A 12,218-nucleotide genomic window follows, 5' to 3' on the forward strand; every position below is an offset into this window, starting at 1 on the left:
CTACAGGCAGAACCGAGGGGACGAAGCCCCCCAGTTAGGCTGCCTCCACTTGTGAAAAGAGTGTCACTGCTGGCTCCCTCAAGTGCCCCCATCACTTCCACCAGGATGCTGACTACAGCCCTGCTGCCAGGCTACTCTGCTCTCTGCAAGGCAGCCAAGCTTGAGATGCTTGGTTTAATGCGTGGCTTTTATAAATTAGAAGAAGAGGTGGGGGAAGGATTCCTCTCCCACCTGGAGGGTACTCCCCTACAAAACCCTGTGGCCAGACAAAGGTTGTTTCTTATCAGCGGAGGTTGGTCCCCTCCAAATTACGGATGCTCTCCCTCTACCACACTCTCAGAGATTCTCTCAGCCAGTGAGGGAGAGGCAGGCAGAGGGGGCCCAGACAGGAAAGTCAAGTTACTTGTGTAGGAAGCAGTTATGATGCTTTTTCTCCTCTTAAAAGTGATTTCGGGCGCTGCATGGCCAGCAGGAAAGCTACGACTCTGCTCTGGATACCACATTTGCTCGCTCCTCCCAGATCATTTCTGCTTTCTGTACCGGGTCACCGCTCCCACTTCTCAACTGGCTGCAATGGCAGGTCTCCAAGTAATTACAAAGACAGGAATTAGATTGCACAAGAATTTACATGTGTGCGACTGCTGTTACCTTCCCCGGCCAAACGCACGCAGAGGCATCTTCTTCGGTTCACTGGAGTGTGACAATCCAGGCTGGGGACCTTTCGGGTCTCCTACCATCACTTCCCTAGAGGAGGGTAAGCACACACATAGGGTCCTTCCCACACAAATATCCCTCTGCTTCACTGTTCCCGAAGAAAGCATCAACTCTGCACAACAGCTGGGGAAACGGCAGCTCCGGCCTCCCTACACGAGGACCGGCCAGTTCCAGAACCCAGGTGGGGATGTGCTGATGACCCGTGTCTGGTGCTCACTCCCCAACCCCTCGTTTGACTCAGATAATGAGACAAGTGGGGGCAGCCGGAGAGAACCAAGTTGGGTCAACCAAAGTTTACAGATCACATTCCATCTTCATGTTAGACGTTATACTCTAATCCTGGTCATCGGTCCTCACATCTAGGAAAGAACAATACAGATAAAGCAGAATACTCCAAAAGTCACTTTATTTCACTCTGCCGTCTATATTGTTTGTAATAATGTACTATCCTCACTATGTTTTCCTTTGACCCCATCAGAATTAATTTGAATTCTAAATCCATAAGGTAGCCTGAAGAACTCCAGGTATGCAGGCAGGGAAAGCTCGGAGTGATGAATAGAAAATCCAAGAGACTTGCCAAGGACTAACAAGCTGACCACGAGCAGCACGACAGTCCTCTCTCTCATGCTGGAGAAGACCTATGGAAGCAGCAGGGCAGAAACTCTGAGGAGTCAATGAGGAACACCCGGCTCCCAAGCGACAGAAAGGAAACACAAGACTACTGTCCCCCAAAAGCTGAAAATAATAAAAATAAACCCGCATCTCTCATGACTGTCAGGGAGCAGCCGGGGGCATATATAAAGAGATGCAGCTATTCTGCATCCTGGTTATGTGGTAAGGGTAATAACACAAATTCCAAGAAAATTCATAGAAGTGTCCACTCGAGTCAATTCTATTATAAAATATATTTTAAAATATACTTTTTGGCAAAATTCCCGTATCTCACCTGGATGTGCTAGCATCATCTGGAATCCCAGCACAGTGGGAGGCTCAGGCAGGAGGATCACAAGGTCAAGCCCTACCTGGGTAAGGCAGCAACTTGGTAATACCTTGTCTCAGAATTAAAAAGAGGCCAAGATATAGCTTAGTGTCAAGGCCAGGCGGTTCAACCGCCAGGAAGAAAGGAAGAAGAGAAGAAGAGAAGAAGGGAAGAAGGGAAGGGAAGAAGGAAGGGAAGGGGAAGGGGAAGGGGAGGGAAGGAAAGGAAGAAGGAAGGAAGGGAAAGAAAGGAAGGAAGGGAAGGAAAGAAAGGAAAGAAAGAAAGAAAGAAAGAAAGAAAGAAAGAAAGAAAGAAAGAAAGAAAGAAAGAAAGAAAGAAAGAAAGAAAGAAATCCTACATCTCAAAAGAAACCTTACCCTCAAACCTTACCCTAAAATCAGGGAACCAGAAGTATATGCAGCGAGTGCAAATCTGAAATCCAGACCATTGCGGAGGACTCCACCGAGCAAGACTGCAGTGAGGAAAGACCCATGCATGAGCAGCGGGTTTAAGGATATTTTGGTGTCACCAGCAGGACAGGTGCAAGGAGGAATAAATGTCCTATTTCCCTTAGACACAAACACATCTCCCATCACGATGGCCACAAGCTCGTGTCCAGTCACTGCTGTCCCCAGCTAGATTAACCGACAGGAGCTTCTGAGGCTAAGCAGAGAGGCCCTAAGTGGTCCTCCTGGTGGACACTTTTCCCTCTTCCCTCTACCAGCTACCAGGGAACGTGTCCAAGAGACAGAGTTGTGACAACCAAGAAACTGACCTCCCTGTGGATGGTTACAAGTTTCTTCTACTTTGTAGTCAAGAGGGGGCTTTCTCCTTTCCCCGGGAGTAAGTGAACTTCCCGTGTGTCTGCCTGGCAGCGACCTAGCAGCAGGAACCAGCAGGGCTCGCAGTGACTGAGCCTCCACCATCCCGCCGGACCCCATCCTGCAGATCAGGTTCAACACAGTGTCATCTCCTGCAGCTCTCTTCCTAAGCAGCAAGAGGCTACCATCCGGGACAAGGTGGCAATGTGGCGAAGCTTGTCAGACCAAATGACCAGTAGGGCTGGGACATAAACAGCCGGCCAGGTGTCCTTCAGTCACCCAGGTCCTTCCCACTTACCCTGACTCTCGTTTCTTCCTTCTCTGGTGTCTTTGTTCCTTCTCCATGCCCATCCTCCCTTGTGGAAGGAATTGATTTTTCCAAAACAGAAACCTTCCTTCTGAGCACAAACAGGCCTACTTTAGACCTTCCCGGGGAAGACTTTTGCTTGTTCTGTGGCCCTGGCCACTGATCCTGACCACAAGCACGCTCTGGGTGGCAGGGCCATGGGAGACAGGTGCAGCTGGACAAGCACACACAACTCAGAAGGATTAAGCAAAGAGTTAAAAACTGCGAGGGTATACAAAGGCCACCTCCTTCTTTTTCAGCCCGAGTACAGAAGGCCAGACATTACGCAGGAAAGGTAGCCAAAACTTGGATTTGGCTTCATCAGGGACCACATGGGGCCTCCACCACCCTGCTCCCCAAACTGGAAGATGAAAATATATTAAGGACTGATTTATCTTTAAACGCAAACAAGCTTGAAATGGCCTTTCGAAGACATGACAGAGAAAACTGGAAGGACCAGAGAAAAGATGAAAAGCAATGTAGCTCCTTGTACAGTCTCTTACTAAACTAGCAGGAGTTGATGCAATAAATAAGGTTCACAGGGCACACTGATGACGAAAGATAAGAAATAAGATCTTCCATTTTGCTTATCTAACAAGAACTGCCCTTAAGAAAAATCACTGACTTAAATTCCAAAATCTGGGCTAAACCGTGGTTTCCCTGTTTGCAAATCCTGAATATTTACCTCACTGACATCATTACAGGGGTTATGATAGGAAAGGACTCTGAGAGATAGCACTATCACACCAGAGACAGACAGGCAGACTGCTTGGTAGATTCCATCAGAACCACCAATGGGAAACACCCCACACACGAAGAACTCACCTAGTGCTTTTATTATGGGGTTCTGTGTAAGGAATAAAAACTCCTAAGGCTAATGAATACTCTCTATTTGGGGAAGAACCAAAATAATAAATATCAACATCCAAAGGCCCAAGTCTTCTCTACTAGTGACCTTTGTTGCAGGAATGCAAAGAAAATGCATGACTCACAAAGATGGGGGGGGAGACATGGACACAGGAAGGCGCCATGAGATAAGAGTCACTGATACAGCCTGCAGAGTCTGGAGGTGCGGGGGTCCTGCAAGGCCTGCACCGCCATGGTGCACACAGGCCCACTCCCCAGAGGAGCCCCCTCCGGCAGGCACCCGCGTTTCCCAGCCCACACACCAGCTCACCACCTGGGAGACGCGTGTACCAAGCAACATGAAGACCATCCATACGGACGTCTCTTTTCAGTTTAAGACAACAGAAACAGCATGGGAAATGGGGCACAGAATGATCTCCAGGCCTGTCGTCCCCTTACTTACACTGCCAGGGCAGTTCATCAGCAGAGAACATTCATGCACGTGCTGACCCTAGAAGACTTTCAAGAAGAAACTTTGCAAACAGGAAAAGAGAAAGGAAGAAATGTAATATTGCAGTGGTCCTCCCCTTGCCACCCCATCTAATAAACACAAATGGAGCAAGGTGGGCTGCTGGTTCATTTTTGGACAGAAAGATCCAGGACTATGCAAGGAAGCCATAGGTCACATACGCATGAGGACATTACAGAATGTTCCAGAACCATCTTGCCTGCACCACTTCTAACTTACGCCCTCTGCCAACTGCATTACACTCAGAGACCCATCTGTGCTTTGGGGTGACAGGCAATCGGCCAAAGGATAACTACTTCTAGAATGGATAACCAGTCACACACATATGAATATACTACTACATTTTAATCGTAGAGCATACACAGGGAAGAATTTCTATTATTAAGAGACATAAAATAAAACAGAAAACACATACAATATGAGCCCACCTACAATCCTTAAAGCACTTTTTTTTCATTAGAAGGAAATATGTCAAAATATTAACTGTGCCTTTGGGGGGTAGTTTTGCAGTTTTGCTCACCTTGTTTCTAATCAGGAATGAGGGAACAAATGAAAAGTTCCAGTTTAGCAGAATGCTAGCTAATCCAGAGTTATAACGCAATGATTTATACATTGGCAAAAACTCTTGCAAGGCACTATGCTGGTAAATCCAGATTTTTCATACATAACATGTACTGAAGAGTAAAGTACCCAGGAAATGAAGTAATATCTATATTTGCTTCAAATGACTAACAAGCAAAAATAAGGCTTTGGCCATGATGCCATGCTTTTTAGAAATCAGACATATAATAAGCCACAGATTTATAGGATGTGGTCTAATAAACCTAAGAAAAGTTTCATTTCCTCTTACCAAACTGGTTAACTCCCTGTCTATGTGACTAGCTTTGCAAATTTAGCAGAAGTCTCTTTTTTCCCCTTAAATTTATAGGCTGAGAGGTTAATGAGCAAGTAGCAGCAATAATGTGCCCCCTTCTGAAAACACATAGACACACACACCTAAAATTGAAATAAAAACAGGCTCAAGCAAAAGGGTAGTTGATCAAAAACTGTGAAGGGAGAGAGAACACTATCTCGCTCTTCCAAAGCCGCTGACCAGGAAAAGTTTACAGAAATCCTAAAGAGGAAGGAAGAGGGGAAGAAGGGAAGGGTTCAGACAAAGAACCTTCTAAAAGTCTGTTTGCAAGTATTTCAGTGGAAACAGTATTGACTAAGCAATTACAGGAAAAAACATTTTCTTTCTTATCTGAATGTGGCTATGCCTCAGGTCACACCCTATTATTGTCACTATTGGCCATGTTAATGGCCCCAATGCAGCGACTTTGTGTGGCTAGCTTTAAAATGTACATGAATAGCTAACTAGAAAGTGAGTCATGCCTACCCAGGTGGGTATTGACTTTCTTAGTCATATTTACTCAACTAGTCTACCAATCTGAATTCCTAGAGAAAAAGACCTAAAAGGTTAGAACCAAGCTGCATTGCAAGCAAAGAAGAAGGAACAATGAATGCTAAAATGGATGGAGTGCAAGGTATCCCAAATGTGAGATACGAAAACTAAACAGTTAGATGTCCTGAATCAAGAGTTCCCTCCGGACAACCAAGGCCAGATGTTACTCAGGACCAAAGGCGTTCTCCTTCAGCAATGGAAGATGAGTGGGGTGGAAAGCGCTGAACCACGACAATGGCCATGTATGGTGCTCATGCTCCAGTGGGGCGCTCTTACCCAAGTTGCTTAATCTCTCTGGGGCTCATTTATCTTGTCTGCAAAATGGAAATAACTCAGAGTGGCTCCTTCTTAGGGTTGCTGTTGAGTTTTGAATTGTTAATATAGTGGTACAAATCTTTTTTATTAGCGCCTGGACCATAGGAACCTGGTGTTAAATGTCAGAGGATCTCCCTGGATACCCGGGACAGTGAGCCTGGCTTGTATTCCATTACACCCTGTTTTTACAGATCCAGGAATTGCATTACAGAGGAGCAAGCACCTTACCAAAAACAGGTGACAGAAGGTTGGGCTCAAACCTATTTCTCCTGGCTGCCAATCACGTGCACTTTCCACCTTGCTCCCCAGAGCCATTTCTAGCACACTCGTGCTGGGGGTGGGGATTTTCACACCCCACTGAAATTCCTGAAGTAGCAAGGACTACGAGCAGCACAAACTTCCATGGAGACCTACGTGGAAAGAAATTCAGCAACCAGCCCATCTCCTGGACATATGGTCACTGTGCAGGTCCCCGACAGTCCTGCTGGTCCTGCACCTCTGAGATGGCAGCTCTCTTGCCAAGTACTCACTTTATATATAGCTCACGTGACAGGGAAACTGAGGCACAGAGCAGTTAGGTAACTTGCCCAAGTGGGTACAGTCCACAAGTACTGTGTTTGTGCCCAACGTGTTCACAGTTTATATTTGGGCCTTATGTAGAACTGTTGCATCTTGGGACTCCCCTGGGAGATGTTTCTCTGTCCTGAAGACAAGGCTGAGAAGTGCTCACTGTCACTGGCGCCGGGGAACTTATCAGCTCCTGCAGATCTTGAGTTATAAGGAAGAAACCCAATCTTTCTCTTTCAGTTTCCTCATTATCCAAATGGGTACCTAGTACTCCTTTATCTCCCTCCTACCTCTGACTAGAGATTAACAAGTTAGCATTTGCCAGATCCTGTTGGGTAAAGAGCCTTCTACTCTAGATGGTTAGCGTGAACGGCCATGCTTATTAACAGTGGGCCAGGGAGGGACTGTGGGAAAAAATCTCCCAGCAGGCATGGGTCCTGCTGAGGAGCCCCTCTGCTCTGAGGGGCCCAAGCCAGTTCTAGATGCATGCACACACCCACTCCAGGCAGTCAGGGTCAAGCATGGCCAAGCACAGGCCTGAGCAGAAACAAGACAGCGGGAGAAGTTCAGAAGACCTGAGAACAACCTTGCATTTTTAGTCCCATCTGGCTTCTGTAAGTGATCAGACTGCAGGGTTTCCACAGGACATCAACATGTGAATAACTAGCTGGAAGTGAGACACATTAAAATACAGGAAAGCAACCTTGGTGTTGTATGGAGTGAGAAGAAAATACAAACATGTCAGGTACAATTCCAACTTCAACATCTTTAAAGATTAACGCACATGAAGGACTGGAAAGGTAAGCATTCAAATATGAAGAGATTATCCACAGATAGCAAGAGTATGGGGCTTACATTTTCTTCTACATACTCTTCCATGTGTCTCTAAGTTCTTTTAAATAGCTATTAATTGCTCCTTAAACTACAACACACGTAAGGCAATTTACTCCAGTTTTCTCTCTCCAAAGGCAAAGACATAGATGCACATGTTCTTTATCACTCCAGGTCTCTGCCCACTGGAGAAACCACATTTTCTGCCCAGTAGCCTTAGCACATAGCACAGCACCCAGCACCTAAAAGGGATACAATAAATGTTTTAAAAAGATAGGCACTTTACTAATTGGCTCATGAATATTCATTTGTCTTTTTAAAAAACTGATATTAGTACTAAGTTATTTGCTGTTTAAATCTAAGGGTTGCTTTAGAAAAAAATTTTATCTGCATTACCTTTTTGCTTTCTTGGAGATAAAAGCATGTACTTTGGGACTACTAATTTGAAGAGAACTGTCACTCGCAAGCACGGAGCAGTGTGGGGTATTGATGCTGTATTGAATTATTTAAAGGAAATTAACAATGCTTCCTGTCCTTGGAGAGCAACATCTGTGAGCAAAGCCATTCATGGATGCTTCCAGTAGGAATCCTTGCGGAGGAGGAGCGAGCATTTCTCAGCTCCCTGAGTTTTAAAAGAAAAATCTCTTAAGTTCTAAATTACTAATAACAAAGGCAAAGTTTAGGTGGTAACATCCCTTTCACTGGGAGCTATAAAGAGTCCCGGGAAATTACTTCCTGGGGGTCAAGTTTAATGGGATAACATGCTGCTCATCATTCTCACGGAAGCCCTCGTGTGACACTGGATCATGTGGCCTTTACAGAGAGCCAGGCATCTGGAATGCACAGCAGCACCACCTCCACCCTCTTCTTGTAAACTGGCATTTTTATAGCTTCGATATCCCTATCAGCGGTCAGTACAGCCAGACATCATGGCACCTGAGACGACCGTGACCCAGTGAGACCGCAGGGTTGGTGGCAGGTGGACGGCCCTGCCCTGGCGCGAGGCACCTTTGGATGGGTGTTTCTTTTTCAGAGCTAGCTCATCTCATACCGTCATTCTGCTCCGAGACCTACCTCCACACACCAGGGCTCCCCAACCTTTTGTAGGGAGTGGCTCCTTTTCATGTCCCTGAAGACTTGAGTGCTGACAGTGAAGTCTGAGGGGGGGTAGAAGTGCTGACAGTCATGTCCCTGAGTGCAGCAAGGGAGGGGGCTCTGCTGCCAGGAAGAAAGGGGAACAGAGTGAGGCTCGGGAGGGGAACGCAGTCACCAAGGCATACACAGTCCCCAGCCTGACTTCCTGCCCTAGCCCACATTTCTCCAGAAGCTCCAAATAATGAAGATCACAGTTCCCAACACGAACCCAGAACTATTCCACCTCCCTGTTGTCTAGGGTCAGCAGGGCAGCTCAAACAAAAGCCCCCTCCATGCAGCCTTCCTGCTGGGGCCCCAGCCCTCCTGCCACTCTCCTGACAGGTGTGGCTGCTCCTTCCTGAGCTACCACAGAGCCACCTAGCTGACCCCCTTTCTCTCAACTTACCTTGCTGATTCTTCTATTAGCCTGAACCACATGAGACTGCCGGCACCCACCCTGAAAGACTGTCAATTGCGTAAGGGTCCACTCAATACGTGAGTTTTTGGTGGCTAGGACATGTTCAACTACCTTTATCTCTGCACAGCTACAATGCTGGGTGAAAAGCAACTACACCACCACCTCTGAGTCCCTCGCAAGATTGGACAGCACACACCTCGGGTGCTCAGGAAGTACGTGCTGAATGAAATTTGGAGGCAACTGGAGCCCTATTCCAAGAGCTCGGGGAGGGTACTCACTGCCTCCTCCATCCTGGGCCCTGGATGGGAATGTGCTTGTTAGTCCATTCATCCTCACAGCCACCCGTGAGGTAGGAGTGCTGTGCCCATTTCACAGAGCAGGAAACTGACTCAGAGACGTTAAGAAACATGCCCAAGGTCACACAGCTAGAACTGGTACAGGAGAAGAGACACCATGCTTGAGCCAACTCATGGAAACGGCTGCTGTGTGGACCTGTTTGCCTGCCCAGACGCTTCCCACAGCTCTACATACAGGGCAGATAATTTGAAGGTGAATTTAGGGGGATAAAGAATGACCCAGGGTCCAAGAGGCACTGTTTCACAAGCAAGAAATGGCATCTTAATGTTCCTTAAAAAAAAAAAGGAGGAAAGAAAATGCCCATGCCTTTTATGTGCACCATAAAAGATATATGACTTCTCTTCTCTATTCTAGTCTTTTAAACTTTTATATATAAAGAAACCAGAGCAGCATGTGGTGATGATGCATCACCTGGCACTGGGGGAGGCTGAGGTAAGAGAATTACAAGTTCAAGGTCAGCTCGGGCAACTTCGTGAAACCCTATCTCAAAATAAAAAATAAATAAAAAGGAGCTGGAGATTAGCTCAGTGCAAAGGTTCTGGGTTCAACCCCCAGTGTCACCAAAAGGAAAAAAACAAAAAGAGCCCAGCCAGCTGGTACACACCTTTATTCCTAGCTACTGGGGAGGCTGAAGCAAGATTGCCAGGTTCGAGGACAGCATGGTGACTAAGCAACACAGAATCTCAAAATTAAGTTTAAAAGGCCTGGTGTATAGCTCAGCACTCCCTGAGTTCGATCCCTAGTACCACCAAACATTTTTTTAAAAATTTAAGAAGTTAAAAAAAAAAAAAATATAAAATATATATATGTATATACACACACACACACACACACACACACACACACACGCATACACACACACACGAAAGAAAAGTCAATGAACAATTATTTTATCCCTCTTAATCCTGAGCAATAATAATAACTTAGGGCTAAGAATATGAGACAGTATACAACACCCAGTATCTTCTATGTTCTGATATTCACTATTGGGACCGTCAGAATGATCACAGTAGGTATGGATGACTCTGGAAAATGGGAAACAGCAGCCACACTCCTGGAAGGGTTTGCAGGGTCACTACAGCATCTGGTCTTCCAAAGTAGACGAAAGCCCCCCACAGACAAAGTGCTTTCCCCAAATGAGAGCGGGCCATGCTGCCTAAAAACTTGGACCACTCTAGGGCCCCTGCTGGCTGTAGTTTTCAGGAGCCACCAGCAGCCCGCAGCCCAGGAATCTGCCCCCTAGAGGCACAGCACCATGACCCACACCCCTCTCTGTCCCAGAAGCAGAGACCACACCCTGCGCTTCACTCCACGGTGCTCACTGGTGAACAGATGTGAATGAAGAGGCCGACAGGGCCGATCAGCCCAACTTTACAGCTCAGGAGGACCGCCTCTGCCCTGCTGCAGCAGTGACTCACTGGGTGCCACCCTTGAAGGCAACATGGTTAACCCTCCGATTATTTTGGCAGAAACCCAGCAACACGAAGGTTTAATTCTTGACTGTTTGCTTTGTTTCCTAACACAATGCTAAGAGCAAAGCAGCAAGGTTCTCAAGGGTGAGTCCCCCAGAGGAGGAGTCTGGAAATGGAACATAGCCAAGCTGTGCCACAGACCACTTCATTTCGTCCCCAGTCCCCCTTGTGGGGCTGGGAACAGAATCTTGGGCCTCCACACTGAGAGACATCCCCAGCTCTTTTTCTTTTAATTAATTTATTTTTATTTTGAGACATGGTCTTGCTTGAATTACTAAATTGCCCAGGCTGGGCTTGAACTTGCAATCCTTCTGCTCTGCCTCCCGGAGTTCTGAGACTGCAGGTATGCACCACTTGGACAACCATTTCATCCTGATTGCCATCCACAGGCGTTCCCTCAAGGCCTGCTCTCTAACAGGGCAGGTGCGCACACACACCTCCCGCTCTGTATAGATTTAGACAGACTCTTCGATACCTAGGAACCTGGGACCCGCAGAGCCAAATTTATAGGTCACGTCCACCAATCCTACCAGCCTTGAACGTGTAGATTTTGTCTCATCCCCACTTTATCTAATAGGCCTACCCTGCTTTTTGCTTAATTTTAATATCCTTAATTTACTCATTTCTAATCCTTTGGCAGAATAAAAAAAGTCTTACAAACCACTTCAAATTTTAGAGTATATAAGATATCCTATAAAAAATTCAAATGTGTATACAAATATAAAATCATTTTGTTCCATGAGAACTATAGTTGAGCCCCCTATGAGCATAAGTGTCGTCAAAAGATTCTAAAGATTATGAAGCTGGTATCTGCTGAGTTTTTGCTCAGCACCCATTCACGACTCTTCTGATAACAATAACCTGAATTCGGAGTCACCTCCTTTACTTAGGTGGACAGGGCTTCTCTTCCAGCTCCAAGGATGGGCAAATGTCCTCAGTCCAAGCCCATTCAACACACTGCACCGGTTCAGAGTCAAGATGACGGACACCTGGAAATCATTCTGGACATGAATGTCTTATGCAATGAAGCCATCTTGGAGGGCAGCTAAGCCAAGAGTTGGTGGGGAACAGTCCTGGTACAGGGGCCCCTGATTCCAGCCATGCCTGATGTCTCTCACCTCTGGACCTTTCAGTTTATGGAACAGTATACTCATTTTCTCAGGCCAGTGTGAACTGTGTGTAAGAAGAGAAGGAGGAATTATACTGCAGCAGTCTAATCACTTTTGTCAGACTGACCTCAATAATCATCTGTTTACGAATCAAAACGGAATATGGAGGAAAAAACTTTGGGGAAGTTCCAGGAGAAGGGAAATGTACTTGTGAGTGAGTTCTCGGCTCCTGACAGGAGCAGGGGACTGGAGTAGATGTTTGGTATTTCTTGAAATGTGAATGTAGCTTATGATGAGCCATTCTCTGGAAATGGAGGAGAGGGACCTTCAATGAGC

At 46.4% G+C, this 12,218-nt stretch overlaps 1 protein-coding gene across 49 annotated transcripts in view; it reads right to left on the minus strand.

Annotated features, from left to right (window-relative positions):
- Nucleotides 1-12,218, minus strand: part of Tcf7l2 (transcription factor 7 like 2) — a 185,139-nt gene that overhangs the window by 60,657 nt on the left and 112,264 nt on the right. For 12 of the 49 annotated variants that reach the window (XM_013070027.3, XM_013070030.3, XM_013070029.3 and 9 more), the window contains one exon: nt 8,467-8,610. The exons of 34 other annotated variants lie outside the window; for them this stretch is intronic. In XM_013070027.3, the coding sequence (XP_012925481.1) occupies nt 8,467-8,610 (144 nt within the window). The remainder of the gene's footprint in view (nt 1-8,466; nt 8,611-12,218) is intronic. 3 more of the 49 variants (XM_013070026.3, XM_021253421.2, XM_004838910.4) reach the window with 1 other exon arrangement.

The sequence above is a fragment of the Heterocephalus glaber genome, unplaced genomic scaffold, assembly GCF_053883595.1.
Source record: "Heterocephalus glaber isolate CG9 unplaced genomic scaffold, H.glaber_assembly_v1.0 deba00001497, whole genome shotgun sequence".
Taxonomy (NCBI): domain Eukaryota; kingdom Metazoa; phylum Chordata; class Mammalia; order Rodentia; family Bathyergidae; genus Heterocephalus; species Heterocephalus glaber.